This window comes from Microcaecilia unicolor, chromosome 3 (assembly GCF_901765095.1).
Source record: "Microcaecilia unicolor chromosome 3, aMicUni1.1, whole genome shotgun sequence".
Taxonomy (NCBI): Eukaryota; Metazoa; Chordata; class Amphibia; order Gymnophiona; family Siphonopidae; genus Microcaecilia; species Microcaecilia unicolor.
This window is the reverse complement of record NC_044033.1, coordinates 525,719,050-525,735,720: the sequence shown is the minus strand read 5'-3', so window position 1 is coordinate 525,735,720 and position 16,671 is coordinate 525,719,050. Positions and strand designations below refer to the sequence as shown.

The 16,671-nt window shown below is 44.6% G+C and overlaps 1 protein-coding gene across 1 annotated transcript in view; it reads right to left on the bottom strand.

Annotated features, from left to right (window-relative positions):
* The window catches only part of LOC115464834 (nuclear receptor subfamily 2 group E member 1-like), a gene marked incomplete at its 3' end in the record, with an annotated part of 108,506 nt that overhangs the window by 25,537 nt on the left and 66,298 nt on the right, over positions 1-16,671 (bottom strand). Inside the window, 3 exon segments of the mRNA XM_030195193.1 lie at positions 476-629; positions 977-1,073; positions 9,885-10,031. Coding sequence (XP_030051053.1) covers positions 476-629; positions 977-1,073; positions 9,885-10,031 — 398 coding nt within the window.

The following is a 16,671-nucleotide window of genomic DNA, read 5'->3' as shown; positions in this document are numbered from 1 at the left end:
TCTGATTGCTTTGTTATGATCTGTACTGGAATAGAGACTATCCCTTTGGAAGGAAAATGGCTTCTATCTTTTCTGTCACCCCATATTTCGGGGGTGGCTGGTCCACTGTATTTTGGGGTGGGTGTAAGGAGGTAGAAACCCTATTTGCCCCATATTTCCTATGGTAAGTAGAAATATATCAGAGAAATAATTCCCACATAATTACAGCCCTCACTGATACCAGGTTGTCAGAGGGGGCCATATAGGCACAAACTCCACATATACAACTTGCACACCCTCAAACTATTATTACATTCTAGATCACAGGTAAGAATCACGGTGAAATAGCGAGCCTCCTAAAAATTGTTCATCTGCTGAGTGACTTGTCTAAAAGCAAACGTGAATCTTGGTCCCTTGCATAGCTGCTTTACAGAGATCAGGAGAAGACAGGTGACCTGCCCTTGCCCCACCCTATTTCCCCCCTCCCCACCAGTACTTACCGGCTTTGAAAGTGACGATACATTTCAGGCAGGCGAATTCCGTGGCATCAAGCCGCAGGTGCCGGAACCGGGCCACCACCTCCTGCAAGGCTTGGATCTCGGCAAGGATCCGGCTCAGCTTCTGTGAGTCTGTATGTTCACTGTTCATGCCTACAGGAGAGACAAGAGGAAAGGGTTTGCTGCCTCCGCTTCCAGAACCCCTCAGAAGCTGTCGCTCCCTAAGACTGGATTCTAGGCCCAGCTGAGTTTAGGAAAGTTAACATCACATCTTTCAGGAGGATGGCAACTGCACTAATTTGCATCTAAATAATAACAAGCCAAGCAGGCATGAATACAACAAGAAAACATTATTTGCATTTAAATATAGATTTCTAAGTGACAGGTATATGCTATTGTTCAGCATGGATTTGTTATTCCCTGCATGCTGTGCTTCTTTTCCAGTGATGCATTTTGATGTTAATTTCTAGAACAAAGTCATTAAATCCAGCAGTTCTTACCAGATACAGCCAACAGTGTGTTCACGTCAACGGGAATGGCCCATTGTGCAATCCCAAGAACAAACAGCTCCCGCCATGCATCTTCCAGAAGCATCAGCTACCCTCGGTCAAGAGATGAGAGACTGATCAGTAACATTGGCCAGAAGACTTTAACTGCTAAACTGAAAATAAAACAAAATATGAGTCCATAATGTCAATATGGGGGAAAGAAAAGGTGCCAATTGTCAAGCAGGTCGGAAACATCAACGTGAATGTTCTGGAGGGCAAAGAAATCTGGAGATTCAGGAGTCATCATTGTCCGATCGCAACCCGTATACTTTCAATACAGGCACGTCGCTTAGTAGGTGGATGTGGAAGTTGGTAAGGCAGAGGTAACAACTCTTGAACTGCCTTTGCCGCTTGTGGTTGGAGTCGTGGTGTTGATGATGGACTGGGGGTAAATGGAAGCTCTGAAGAATCCGGGAGAGATGGGAACTCTGAAGAATCTAACAGGGCAGGATTTTCACAATGACCTGGGCGAGGAATCAGTAGAAGTGACAGTTGCTGCTGGTCTGATGAGGGAAGTGGCTGGTTCTGAGGTGGTTGGGCTGGTAACATCTGGTTCTGCGGCCAGATAAACCCCTACATCTTTCAAATGGACCCAAGACTTGTGGTCCTTTAGCTTGCAAGTCGTAAAGGATATTGGTACGACCTGGAAGGGTCTAACATAATTTGGGCCTGGACAGATCTTGAGGACGTAATACTTGCGGCGTACAAATTTGTGTCTTTCCATGTCTCTCTCCTAGGCTTGCACAATCATAATTAGCCCATCAGGAAGGAACAGGAGATCAAGGGAGGATAAAGTCAGTCTCAGATAATTCTATGGTTGAATCAGCTAAGTTTGGTTATACAATAGCGAAATAATAGTATACCTGAATGATACCCAAACAGGGAGCTAAATGTCTATAGCATCTAAAACATGTTACATTTGCTAATATATGGCTATATCTTGGTGGACATAATCAGTGTGAATTGAATAAGCAAAAATAATATATAGAAAGTCTGCTAAATATGAGTCCATAAATACTACTATTTATCCCCTGATTGGTAGGGGGCGCAGCTCCTTGTGACTCTGGGCAAGTCACTTAACCCTCCGTTGCCCTTGGTACAAAATAAGTACCTGAATATATGTAAACCACTTTGACTGTAGTTGCAAAAAAACCCACAGAAAGGCAGTATATCAAGTCCCATTTCCCTTTCCCTATTTGAGATTCTACATGGAATGTTGCTACTATTTGAGATTCTGTTGCTACTATTTGAAGATTCTACGTGGACTGTTGCTAGTGGAGGAGTAGCCTAGTGGTTAGTGCAGTGGACTTTGATGCTGGGGAAATGGGTTCAATTCCCACTGCAGCTCCTTGTGACTTTGGGCAAGTCACTTTTAACCCTCCATTGTCCCAGGTACAAATAAGTACCTGTATATAATATGTAAACCGCTTTGAATGTAGTTGGAAAAACAACAGAAAGGCGGTATATTAAGTCCCATTCCCTTCCCTTCCCCTACATAAATGACCAGTATTTTATAACCTAAATTGCTGCATTCAGGCATGTGCATGTGTGCTTGCTATAGACATGGCATGCATAAGTGGGCACACTTAAATATTGGGACATAAGAATAGCCATACTGGGTCAGACCAATGGTTCATCTAGCCCAGTATCCTGCTTCCAACAGTGGCCAATCCAGGTCATAAGTACCTGGCAGAAACCCAAATAGTAGCAACATTCCATGCTACCAATCCCAGAGCAAGCAGTGGCTTCCCCATGTCTGTCTCAGTAGCAGACTGTGGACTTTTCCTCCAGGAACTTGTCCGTTTTTTAAAAACCCAGATAATGCTAACCACCGTTACTACATCGTCCGACAGTGAGTTACAGAGCTTAGCTGTTCATTGGGTGAAAAAAAATTTCCTCCTGTTTGTTTTCAAAGTATTTTCATGTAACTTTCTTGAGCGTCCCCTGGTCTTTGTACTTTTGGAACAAATAAAAATCGATTCACTTCTACTTGTTCTACTCCACTCAGAATTTTCTCAGTCATATCACCCCTCAGATGTCTCTCTTTCAACCTGAAGAGTCCTAACCTCTTTAGCCTTTCCTCAATTGAGAGGAGTTTACTTAACTTCATTCCCAGACTGAGTTCAGTGTGACTTAAGAAATCAAGTAGATTGTTACATTTGACTCGACATTTCAAGAAGAAAAACATTGTTACATTTTAGGGTTATAACAGTTGTTGTTGGGGGGGGGGGGGGGTATTGGGATGCTGTACACATCCCTCATAATGGTTGTATTTGGGGTGTATTGGGGTGCTGTACACAACACTCATTCTCTAACACGTATTTTTTGGATAGATGAGTCTTCAACTGTTTACAGAAAATTCTATACTCTGATATTGATCTTATTGTCACTTTTATATTGTTCCACCATTTTGCCGATAGATAAGGATAAGGTTGTTGAGTGTACTGTCTTAAATCTGACACCTTTTGTTGATGCAAATACTAGGTCCAGGAGATTTCCTTTCATTCTTCTCGTTCTCCTTTCGGGTAGTATTATTCAACGGTTTAGATATACTGGCATTTTCCATGTAGAAATGCGCATATCATGGTGCAGAGTTTAAAAATTCCTCTCGCTTCAAACGGTAGCCAGTGTAATGTGATGTACAAAGGAGTTACTCTCTTGTATTTTGATTTAGAAAAGATTTATTTATTTATTTTATTTGTTACATTTATATCCCACATTTCCCCACCTATTTGTAGGCTCAATGTGGCTTACATAGTACCGGAGAGGCCTTTGCAGGCTCCGGTGTGAACAAATACAGGGTGGTGTTGTGGTATATTGAACCAGGTGTCAATGCAACCGTTTCAAAACTGGTGTGATATGCGTCACCCTTGAGACGCCAGCAACCAACCTAAGAGCAGCATTCTGTACTGACTGCAATGCAGGCATCCTCCTGGACTTAACCATACCAAGGTAAAGGGCATTGCAGTAATCTAATCGAGATATAACCATGCTCAGAATTATCCCCTGAAAATCATACAGTGGGTAACGTAGGTCTCAGCCTGCTTTGCATGTTTCAATGAAACTTTATCACCTGATTTTTCGTGGTAAGACCTGAATCTAAATAATAAATAATAATAATAATACTTATTGAACTGGCAATTTAACATCATGTAAATTTCAGAAATGAAGGCCACAATTCCTCCATAGTTCTCCCCAAAATCATTATCTCGGAAATATCAGTCGAATGATGTTATGAATTCAGTTTAGTGGTAGTTTTACTTGCTGGAAAACTGGTCAGTGGAGTTATTTTATTGCACGGAAGGCCTTTGTGATTTTTGTATCTTTAATACCTTGAGTACTGTGTTCAATTCTGGTTGCCGCATCTCAAGAAAGATATAGCAGAATTGGAAAAGGTGCAGCGAAGGGCGACTAAAATGATAGCGGGGATGGGACGACTTCCCTATGAAGAAAGACTAAGGAGGCTAGGGCTTTTCAGCTTGGAGAAGAGACGGCTGAGGGGAGACATGATAGAGGTATATAAAATAATGAGTGGAGTGGAACAGGTGGATGTGAAGCGTCTGTTCACGCTTTCAAAAAATACTAGGACTAGGGGGCATGCGATGAAACTACAGTGTAGTAAATTTAAAACAAATCGGAGAAAATTTTTCTTCACCCAACACATAATTAAACTCTGGAATTCGTTGCTGGAGAACGTGGTGAAGGCGGTTAGCTTAGCAGAGTTTAAAAAGGGGTTGGCCGGTTTCCTAAAGAACAAGTCCATAAACCTCTACTAAGTGGACTTGGGAAAAATCCACAATTCCAGGAATAACATGTATAGAATGTTTGTACGTTTGGGAAGCTTGCCAGGTGCCCTTGGCCTGGATTGGCCGCTGTCGTGGACAGGATGCTGGGCTCGATGGACCCTTGGTCTTTTCCCAGTATGGCATTACTTATGTACTTATGTACGTTTGGGAAGCTTGCCAGGTGCCCTTGGCCTGGATTGGCCGCTGTCGTGGACAGGATGCTGGGCTCGATGGACCCTTGGTCTTTTCCCAGTGTGGCATTACTTATGTACTTATGTAATTTGAAGGCAGGGGTCTGTGCTGTGAGGGTGGGTGTGATATATAAAAATGTCAGTTTAGCTTGCCCTTTGCTGCCATCCCAAATAATCTGTCTAAAGATGTACTTATTGTAGAAGCATCCCCACATGTCTGTCTTGAGAGACCCAGATATTTAAATGTCATTTCAGAGCAGGGACTATTCACATATTTCAAGGGGACATAATTTATTTATATTTATTTAATACATTTATATCCCACATTTTCCCACCAATCGCAGGCTCAATGTGGTTTACACAATCTGAAGAAAAGGCTACAGTGCATGGAGTACAATTATACAGTTTAAAAGTAAGACAGTAAACAACATTTGAAACAACAATATGTAAAGATAAAAAGATATTTAGTGTTTTTGAATCTTTGTTATACTAGAAGTTAATTTGAATTCCTACCTGATCATCTGACCTGTATCTTATTTTATAGGCCACCTGGAAACTGGAACGACACTTTTTCCATCTTCACTGATTTTATTTCTAATACGAGTGTATCTAATTCCAATTTACTTATCTTGGGTGATATCAACTTACATCTTGATAACCTGAAATCTCCTTCAACTAAGGAGTGTAAAGATTTTTTCCTGTCTTGGGATTTTTCGTGGCCAAACTACGGACCCACCCATACCAAAGGACATACTCTGGATTTTTGTTCCCTTAATTAACACCTCTTTCCCTTCTCTTCTTCTACTCCTCCTTGATTAGGCTGGGTAGAGGGCATGCTCAGAGTGAACCAACAAAATAGATGTAGGCTCCCCATTTCCTGGTGATGCTTTGAGAAGGCAACGCAGTTCTAAGCTGACACGCGTTTGCACCTTGACACAGCCTGATTGGCGAAACTTTGACCACAGTCGGTGTGTGCTGCATTGGGAGCTGAATTGCATGAACGTTCAAGGTAAGTTAAATTTGAACTTTATTATAACGTCACGTCTTTAATTGGATCCATGGAAAACTGGTTTCATTAGAGTTGTAACAGTTGAGTTCTCAAGGGGTTTTTTTTTTTTTTAATGCCGATGAAGTAAATCTACTCAATATATTCCTACCATATATTTTTCTGTAAAATAGAAGTGCAGGAAGGGTTCTGAGGCTTTTCCCCCTATGAGTTTTTATTTTGTACTCCAATGAATCTGTAATATTTATATGTTTTTGCAAGCTCAGCTATAGAAAGAGTTTTGAGTAGAACTTTGTAACTGATAGTATTCTGTGTTACACGTGTAACTGGGAGCTCCACCCATGTATACGCTATGTAAATTAGCTAGACTGTTACTTTTACGGGTAAGCGTATACTTAGCTTTATAACTGCCAGCTATTCTACACATATATGCATGCAAGGAACACGGAAATACAGGTGCCTAGATCATGGGATTGTCCCTATTATAGGGAAGGGAAATGGGACTTGATATACCGCCTTTCTGTGGTATTTTGCAACTACATTCAAAGCGGTTTACATATATTCAGGTACTTATTTTGTACCAGGGGCAATGGAGGGTTAAGTGACTTGCCCAGAGTCATAGATAAGGCATTGCAAGAGGGCATGAAAAGTAGTATTTTTAAAGAAGTCTCCAACAGTCCCCAACTTATAAAGAGCAACATAGCCTCTGCAAACGATCGCAGCTACTTGATCCATAAACTTGAGTTGATAGTCTATAAGGATACCTAGACATTTAAATGTAGCAACTATATCTCAACATCCAACAAAGTTATAGCTAGGGGCAGAGAGAGTGGTCTGGGGCCCCGGGCCCCCGCCCGGTCGCTATCCGACACCTCCCTACTGCTAGTTCTACCTGAAGGGCCCTGGTGGTCTAGTGGTCTCTGCGGGGCAACCATGTTCTTTCCTGCCTGTAGCATTGCTGCTATTCCCCCGCCTGCCGGCGCCACTGTGTTTTCAAAATGGCGGCTGCGACTTCCCACGGTAGTCTCGCGAGACTTCCACAGAGATTCTTGGCCACCATTTTTAAAGTACGGTGGTGCTGGGCAGGGGGAATAGCAGCAGCACAATGGGCAGGAAAGAACATGCCCGCCGCAGAGGCCACTAGATCACCAGTGGTGCACCTTTAAAGGTAGGACCATGGAGGTCTGTAGTGTGCGGTGGGCATCCGGGCAGAGCCTCTGGGTCCTTGGGCACTGCCCGGTAGCCCGAACAGTCAGGCTGCCCTGGTTATAGCTGTACTAGGATGATCCAGTTTCCTCATTAGCCAATAAGCTGTAACCTTCTCCACATTCAATACCAATTGGTGTGCCACCAGCCAGCAAGACACTGCAAGTAAGTGTAACCCTGGTCCCAGCACACTACACAACACAGTCCGGACACCCGAGACCAGGGCCACAAAGAAAATCCAAAGCACTGCAGCTTTCTCAATCACACACACCGAGCTGGGCACAGGCCAGGACGTCAGACTCACAGAAACAGAAGCCTGCGTGGCTGCGTTGCTGATCTGCAAGGGCAGGCTTCTACATGGAATGTTGCTAGTGGAGGAGTAGCCTAGTGGTTAGTGCAGCAGACTCTGATTCTGGGGAACTGGGTTTGATTCTGGGGAACTGGGTTTGATTCCCAGTTTGCAGAGGCTATGTTGCTCTTTATAAGTTGGGGACTGTTGGAGGCTTCTTTAAAAATACTACTTTTCATGCCCTCTTGCAATGCCTTATCTATGCCTCAATTTGACTATGGTAATGTGGTACTGTTGAGTGTTAATCATAGAAAATTACAAACTTTACAGAATACTGCAATTAGGATGCTTGGGAGAAATCATTGCTTTGATCATGTGACCCCATTATATTTGCACTACCGTTGTTTACTAGTTTCTTATAGGATTTTCTTATAGGATTCTATTTAAAATACTGATTCTAACCCATAGGGCTTATTTTGAGAAGCTTCCTCCTCCTCTTGCACAAGTAAATAGTGCCTTATGTACGGGGCCATTGACTTCTGTCTGTAGACGAATTTAATCTGTCAGTCCCTACTCTGCGAAGAGCACATTGGGCCTCCATGTGAATGGGGGCTTTTTTCTTTGTGGCCCCTACATTATGGAATGCGCTACCTTGGTCATTGCGAGGGGAAGGATCACGTAAGTGCTTTAAGTGCTTGTTGAAGGCACGTTACTTTGTAATGTTTTCCTCCCTGAGAATGGGTAAATATTGGGCTCAGGGTCTGTCAGTTTGTCTGTAGTGATCTTGTGTGAGTGAGTATTTATTTCCCTGTCAAAGTTTGGCATTCTTTTCTATATCTTTTGGATTTTTGAGATTGTACACCGTTGTGTTTTTGTGTAAAGCCTAATGGTATAACAAGTCTAACTGAAAATGGAGTGGAAGATGTAGATGCAGTGATGTACCAAGGGGGGTGGGGGCGGTCAGCCCCGGGTGCATGCCGCTGGGGGGGGGTGCCGCGCGTCTGCCGACTTCACTCGTTCCCTGCTCCCTCTGCCCCGGAACGGGTTACTTCCTGTTCCGGGGCAGAGGGAGCAGGGAACGAGTGAAGTCGACAGGCACGCAGCACCCCCCCCCAGCAGGTAAAGATGCACCCGGGGGGGGGGGGGGTGTCGTTTCGCCAGGAAAAGGTTCCGTTGTTTCGCTGCTGGGGGGGGGGGGGGGAGGGGGGGGTGCCGCGCGTCTGTCGGCAATGCTCGTTCTCTGCTCCCTCTGCCCCAGAACAGGAAGTAACCCGTTCCGGGGCAGAGGGAGCAGGGAACGAGTGTTGCCGACAGATGCACGGCACCCCTCCAGCTGGTAAAGATGCATCCGGGGGGGTGTCCGTCGTTTCACCGGGGGGTCGCGCTGCACACGGGGGGGGGGGGTGTATTGGCGATCCTCCCCGGGTGTCAGCGACCCTAGGAACGCCACTGTGTAGACGAGGGAGAAATGAGAGGCTGATCTGTAAACATATCTGATGTTTCATAACTGAAAATTCCAAGCAGGGTGAGTTCAGTGCAGCTCATCACTCAGGGCACAGGACATAAAACCGCTGAAGAAGAAGAAGAGAAAACAACATCCTGGGACACTCAAGGTATGAATAGATTATGACCATTTGAAGAGACCTGCAGAGATGAGATTGTAGCCCCCCCTCAATACATCATAATTACCTGCAGTCTCATTATGTATTGAGAAGGGCCACTGTGTCATCTCTGCAGGTCTCTTCAGATGGTCATAATCTATTCATACCTTGGTGTCTCAGGATGGGTTTTTTTTCCCCCTTCCTCTTCAACTGATTGTCCTATGCCCTGCGTGAAGATCTGTACTGAACTCGCCCTTCTTGGGATTTTCAGTTATGAAACATTGTCTAATGCTTCAGAAAACCCTCCGGTGAATACAATGTGGCATATAATATTAATTCAACTTATAAAACTGTACAGTATATCAATACATAGGTTCTACAAATGTTATCCTTCAGTTGATTGAAGGATAAAATGTGTAGACCCTATAAACTCTTACACATGTACCATTTCTATTGCTACAAAGGGGCAGACGATCTGCAAACTCCAAAGTGGAAACTGTACAAAGCAGATCGTTGATAATCTGAGATGTATTTTATTAATATAACAGAATTAAAATATGTATACAGAAACTCATACACATATACATATCATATGTATATGTGTATGAGTTTCTGTATACATATTTTAATTCTGTTATATTAATAAAATACATCTCAGTTTATCAACGATCTGCTTTGTACAGTTTCCATTTCTATTGCTGCCATACACATAGACCGAGATGATTTGAGAGCTCTACTTTGCTTCCTGCCCATGAAAGCTGCCTCCCTCTCTGTGCTCTTACCTGGTCCTGGAGTGACAGGGTGGAGAAGGCTGGTACGCTCTTTGCCCACTTGATGCTCATGAAAAGAAGCCGTGCTGCTGACTCACAGACTGACTCTGTAGCCACCTCGTACAGATACATGGGGGTACCACTGACCTCATGGGGATACTGAGAGAAAGAAAGCAGAGCTGTGGTCAGTCTCTTCTAGGAGAAGGAGATGTGTCAGCCTAAGGCCCCACCAGTTCCAAAACATTACACCACATCCGCACCTTACGTCCTCTTCTCATTCGCAATCTCCTCCTCTCCATAGTCATCTCTCACCTTGACTACTTAAGCGCCTCCAACTCATATTTCTTCATTTTTATCACTGCTTTGACCACGTCACCCCTCTTCTTTGCCTGTAACACTGGTTCCAAGTCTCAGCCCATGTAAAATATAAAATTCCATCCCTGGTTTTCAAAGCATGACTACCCTCTGCCCCTGAATACCTAAACTCTGTTCTTATCCCCTATATTCCCACATGCTCTCTCTGTTCTTCCACTGCCAACTTGCTTTACAGTTCACGCCCATCCTACCTTTCACATACGCCAGGCCCCCTCCCTGCCCATCTTCAAATCCTTGCTCAAAGCCCACCAATGTCGCCTTCGGCACCTAACCACTACACCTCTATTCAGGAAATCTTGACTGCCCCAACTTGACATTTCGTCCTTGAGATTGTAAGCTCGTTTGAGCAGAGACTGTCCTTCTTTGTTAAACTGTACAGCGCTGCGTAACCCTAGTAGCGCTCTAGAAATGTTAAGTAGTAGTAGTATTTCCCGTAAAACCTTTAGTTATCGTGGCCCCACTCTCTGGAATGCCCTTCCTCCTCACATCCGTCTGGAACCTTCTATACTAAATTAAAATCATTGTTCAGGACTCATCTGTTCTGAAGCCTTTGGTTCAACAGCCTCCACTTGTCTTCCCCCATTGATTCTGTTTTATTTTAAACAGCACAGTTGCCATAACAGAACCTGTGCACTGTATCAAGCACTGAAAATAAATACAAAATAAAATAAACACTTGGGCCAGGGCTAGAGCCCATGAGTACCAGCTGGGACCTCAAACACCAATGTCATCTCTCTAGCAAAATGCAGAATGTACAGAGAGCAGTCAGGAGATGAGTTACTTAGCAAGTGGAATTGTTCCACACCTCAACCATCCTACTACTACTACTACTACTACTACTTAACATTTCTAAAGCGCTACTAGGGTTACGCAGTGCTGTACAATTTAACATAGAAGGACAGTCCCTGCTCAAAGAGCTTACAATCTAAAGGAACGTGAACAGTCAGTCTGATAGGGGCAGTCAAATTGGGGCAGTCTGGAATTCCTGAGAGGAAGAGTTAGGTGCCGAACGCAGCATTGAAGAGGTGGGCTTTAAGCAAAGACTTGAAGATGGGCAGGGAGGGGGCTTGGCGTAAGGGCTCGGGAAGGTTGTTCCAAGCATAGGGTGAGGCGAGGCAGAATGAGCGGAGCCTGGAGTTGGCGGTGGTGGAGAAGGGTAATGAGAGGAGGGATTTGTCCTGTGAACGGAGGTTTCGGGCGGGAACGTAAGGGGAGATGAGGGTAGAGAGGTAGTGAGGGGCAGCAGACTGAGTGCATTTGTAGGTAAGAAGGAGAAGCTTGAACTGAATGCGGTATCTGATTGGAAGCCAGCGAAGTGACCTGAGGAGATTAGACATTAGTCTTCTGTTTTAATGGAAGTTCAAATAAGATCATGATTTTTTTTGGTTGTTGTAGTTTTTTTTTTTTTTAAAGAAAGAACTGGCAAAGAGACAAACCTTACCAGACAGCCCTTCCGCAATATCGCTCACGAAAGTGTCAGAACTCAAACATCTTCAACTGGTGCAGAACATGGCAATTAGATTATTGACAGGTTCTAAAAAAAAACCATGACCATCAGGCTCATTTTCGAAAGAAAAGGACGTCCATCTTTCGACACAAATCGGAAGATGGGCGTCCTCATAGGGTTGTCCAAATCGGTATAATCGAAAGCCGATTTTGGACGTCCCCAACTGCTTTCCATCGCAGGGATGGCCAAAGGGGGCTTATCAGAGGCGTAGCGAAGGCTGGACTTGGGCGTGCCTATCACATCGACGTCCTCGACCCATAATGGAAAACAAAAGGGCATCCCTGACGAGCACTTGGATGACTTTACCTGGTCCTGCTTTGCTTACAACCAAGGCACAAAAAGGTGGCCGAAATGACCAGATGACCACCGGAGAGAATCGGGGATGATCTCCCCTTACTCCCCCAGTGGTCACTAACCCCCTCCCACCCTCAAAAGACATCTTTCAAAATATTTTTTGCCAGCCTCAGATGTCATACTCAGGTCCATCACAGCAGTATGCAGGTCGCTGGAGCAGTTTTAGTGGGTGCAGTGCACTTCAGGCAGGCGGACCCAGGCCCATCCCTCTCCCTACCTGTTACGTTTGTGGAGGGAACAGCGAACCCTCCAAAACCCACCAGAAACCCACTGTACCCACATCTAGGTGCCCCCTTTCACCCACCAGGGCTATGGTAGTGGTGTACAGTTGTGGGTAATGGGTTTTAGGGGGGGGGGGTTGGCAGACAAGGTAAGGGAGCTATGTTCCTGGGAGCATTTTATGAAGTCCACTGCAGTGCCCTCTAGGGTGCCCGGTTGGTGTCCTGGCATGTCAGGGAGACCAGTGCACTAGAAATGTTGGCTCCTCCCATGACTAAAGGGCTTGCATTTGGTCGTTTCTGAGATGGGCGTCCTTGGTTTCCATTATCGCTGAAAATCAGAAATGATCAAGTCTAGGGATGACCATCTCTAAGGATGACCTAAATTTCAAGATTTGGGCATCCCCGACCGTATTATCAAAACGAAAGATAGGCGTCCATCTTGTTTCGATAATACGGCTTTCCCCGCCTCTCCACCGGGACATTTTGCAAGGATGTCCTCAACAAAACTTGGGCGTCCCTTTCGATTGTGCCCCTACATGTCACCCTGCTCCTCTGTGAGGAATATTGGTTACCAATTACTCATAGAATCACCTTCAAAATTCACTACTCTGTAGCCTAAGAAATAAGATGGGGGAGTTAGAATATATTGCACTAAATGAAAAATTAGATATAATAGGCATCTCTGAGACCTGGTGGAAGGAGGATAACCAGTGGGACACTGTCATACCGGGGTACAAATTATATCGTAGTGATAGGGTGAATCGGATTGGTGGAGGGGTAGCATTGTATATTAACGAGAGCCTTGAATCAAATAGATTGAAAATTCTGCAGGAAGCAAAACACTCCTTGGAATCACTGTGGATTGAAATTCCATGTGCAAAGGGGAAAAGGATAGTGATAGGAGTGTACTACCGTCCGCCTGGCCAGGACGAACAGACGGATGCGGAAATGTTAAAGGAAATCAGGGACGCAAACAAACTGGGCAACACAATAATAATGGGGGATTTCAATTACCCGCATATAGACTGGGGTAATGTAACATCTGTACACGCAAGGGACATAAGATTTCTTGATGAAATCAAGGACAGCTTCATGGAACAGCTAGTTCAGGAGCCGACAAGAGAAGGAAAAATACTAGACTTAGTCCTTAGTGGTGCTCATGATCTAGTGCAGGGGGTAACGATACGAGGGCCGCTTGATAACAGTGATCATAATATGATCGGTTTTGATATTGGCATTGAAGGAAGTGAAACTAGGAAATCAAGTACGCTAGCGTTTAACTATAGAAAGGGTGATTACGACAAAATGAGAAAAAATGGTGAAAAAAAGACTGAAAGGAGCAGCTCGCAGAGTAAAAAACTTGCATCAGGCGTGGATGCTGTTTAAAAACACCATCCTGGAGGTTCAGGACAAATATATTCCACGTATTAGAAAAAAGGGAAAAAAGACTAAACGTCAGCCGGCGTGGCTAAACAGTAAGATAAAGGAAATCATTAGAGCCAAAAAACAATCCTACAGAAAGTGGAGAAGAGAACCAACTGAAAGTAACAGGATAGATCATAAGGAATGCCAAGCCAAATGCAAAGCGGAGATAAGGAGGGCAAAAAAGGACTTTGAGAAGAAATTAGCGTTGGAAGCAAAAATACATAGTAAAAAATTTTTTAGATACATTAAAAGCAGGAAACCGGCCAAAGAGTCGGTTGGGCCGCTGGACGAAAATGGTGTTAAAGGGGCGATCAAGGAGGACAAAGCCGTAGCGGAGAAATTAAATGAATTCTTTGCTTCGGTCTTCACCGAGGAGGATTTGGGGGGGACACCGGTGCCGGAAAGAATATTTGAAGCGGGGGAGTCGGAGAAACTAAACAAATTCTCTGTAACCTTGGAGGATGTAATGGGTCAGTTCAGCAAGCTGAAGAGTAGTAAATCACCGGGACCTGATGGTATTCATCCCAGAGTATTAATAGAACTAAAAATGAACTTGCGGAGCTACTGTTAGAAATATGCAATCTGTCCCTAAAATCGAGTGTAATACCGGAAGACTGGAGGGTAGCCAATGTTACTCCGATTTTTAAGAAAGGTTCCAGAGGAGATCCGGGAAATTATAGACCGGTGAGTCTGACGTCGGTGCCGGGCAAGATGGTGGAGGCTATTATTAAGAATAAAATTGCAGAGCATATACAAAAACATGGACTGATGAGACAAAGTCAGCACGGATTTAGTGAAGGGAAGTCTTGCCTCACCAATCTAATGCATTTTTTTGAGGGGGTAAGCAAACATGTGGACAATAGGGAGCCGGTTGATATTGTATATCTGGATTTTCAGAAGGCGTTTGACAAAGTGCCGCACGAAAGACTCCTGAAGAAATTGCAGAGTCATGGAATCGGAGGTAGGGTATTATTATGGATTAAGAACTGGTTGAAAGATAGGAAGCAGAGAGTAGGATTGCGTGGCCAGTATTCTCAGTGGAGGAGGGTAGTTAGTGGGGTCCCGCAGGGGTCTGTGCTGGGTCCGTTGCTTTTTAATGTATTTATAAATGACCTAGAGATGGGAATAACTAGTGAGGTAATTAAATTCGCCGATGACACAAATTATTCAGGGTCGTCAAGTCGCAGGAGGAATGTGAACGATTACAGGAGGACCTTGCGAGACTGGGAGAATGGGCGTGCAAGTGGCAGATGAAGTTCAATGTTGACAAGTGCAAAGTGATGCATGTGGGTAAGAGGAACCCGAATTATAGCTACGTCTTGCAAGGTTCCGCGTTAGGAGTTACGGATCAAGAAAGGGATCTGGGTGTCGTCGTCGATGATACGCTGAAACCTTCTGCTCAGTGTGCTGCTGCGGCTAGGAAAGCGAATAGAATGTTGGGTGTTATTAAGAAGGGTATGGAGTCCAGGTGTGCGGATGTTATAATGCCGTTGTATCGCTCCATGGTGCGACCGCACCTGGAGTATTGTGTTCAGTACTGGTCTCCGTATCTCAAAAAAGATATAGTAGAATTGGAAAAGGTACAGCGAAGGGCGACGAAAATGATAGTGGGGATGGGACGACTTTCCTATGAAGAGAGGCTGAGAAGGCTAGGGCTTTTCAGCTTGGAGAAGAGACGGCTGAGGGGAGATATGATAGAAGTGTATAAAATAATGAGTGGAATGGATCGGGTGGATGTGAAGCGACTGTTCACGCTATCCAAAAATACTAGGACTAGAGGGCATGAGTTGAAGCTACAGTGTGGTAAATTTAAAACGAATCGGAGAAAATTTTTCTTCACCCAACGTGTAATTAGACTCTGGAATTCATTGCCGGAGAACGTGGTACGGGCGGTTAGCTTGACGGAGTTTAAAAAGGGGTTAGATAGATTCCTAAAGGACAAGTCCATAGACCGCTATTAAATGGACTGGAAAAATTCCTCATTTTTAGGTATAACTTGTCTGGAATGTTTTTACGTTTGGGGAGCGTGCCAGGTGCCCTTGACCTGGATTGGCCACTGTCGGTGACAGGATGCTGGGCTAGATGGACCTTTGGTCTTTCCCAGTATGGCACTACTTATGTACTTATGTACTTATGTTATCCCATTATATCTTTCCGGGTACTTGACGCCTTATGCCCATTTCAGAATGTTAAGATCCTCTCTATCTAATTCTCTGACTATTTTATTTTTTTGTTATTTTTGTTACATTTGTACCCCGCGCTTTCCCACTCATGGCAGGCTCAATGCGGCTTACATGGGGCAATGGAGGGTTAAGTGACTTGCCCAGAGTCACAAGGAGCTGCCTGTGCCTGAAGTGGGAATCGAACTCAGTTCCCCAGGACCAAAGTCCACCACCCTAACCACTAGGCCACCCCTCCACTGTTGCTACTATTTGAGATTCTACATGGAATGTTGCTATTCCACTAGCAACATTCCATGTAGAAGTCGGCCCTTGCACATCACCAATATGGCCGCGCAGGCTTCTGCTTCTGTGAGTCTGACGTCCTGCACGTATGTGCAAGACGTCAGACTCACAGAAACAGAAGCCTGTGCAGCCTTCTACATGGAATGTTGCTAGTGGAATAGCAACATTCCATGTAGAATCTCCAATAGTAGCAACATTCCATGTAGAATCTCCAATAGTATCTATTTTATTTTTGTTACATTTGTACCCCGCGCTTTCCCACTCATGGCAGGGTCAATGCGTCTTACATGGGGCAATGGAGGGTTAAGTGGCTTGCCCAGAGTCACAAGGAGCTAGCTGCCTGTGCCTGAAGTGGGAATCGAATTCAGTTCCTCAGTTCCCCAGGACCACAGTCCACCACCATAACCACTAGGCCACTCCTCCACTGTTGCTACTATTTGAGATTCTACATG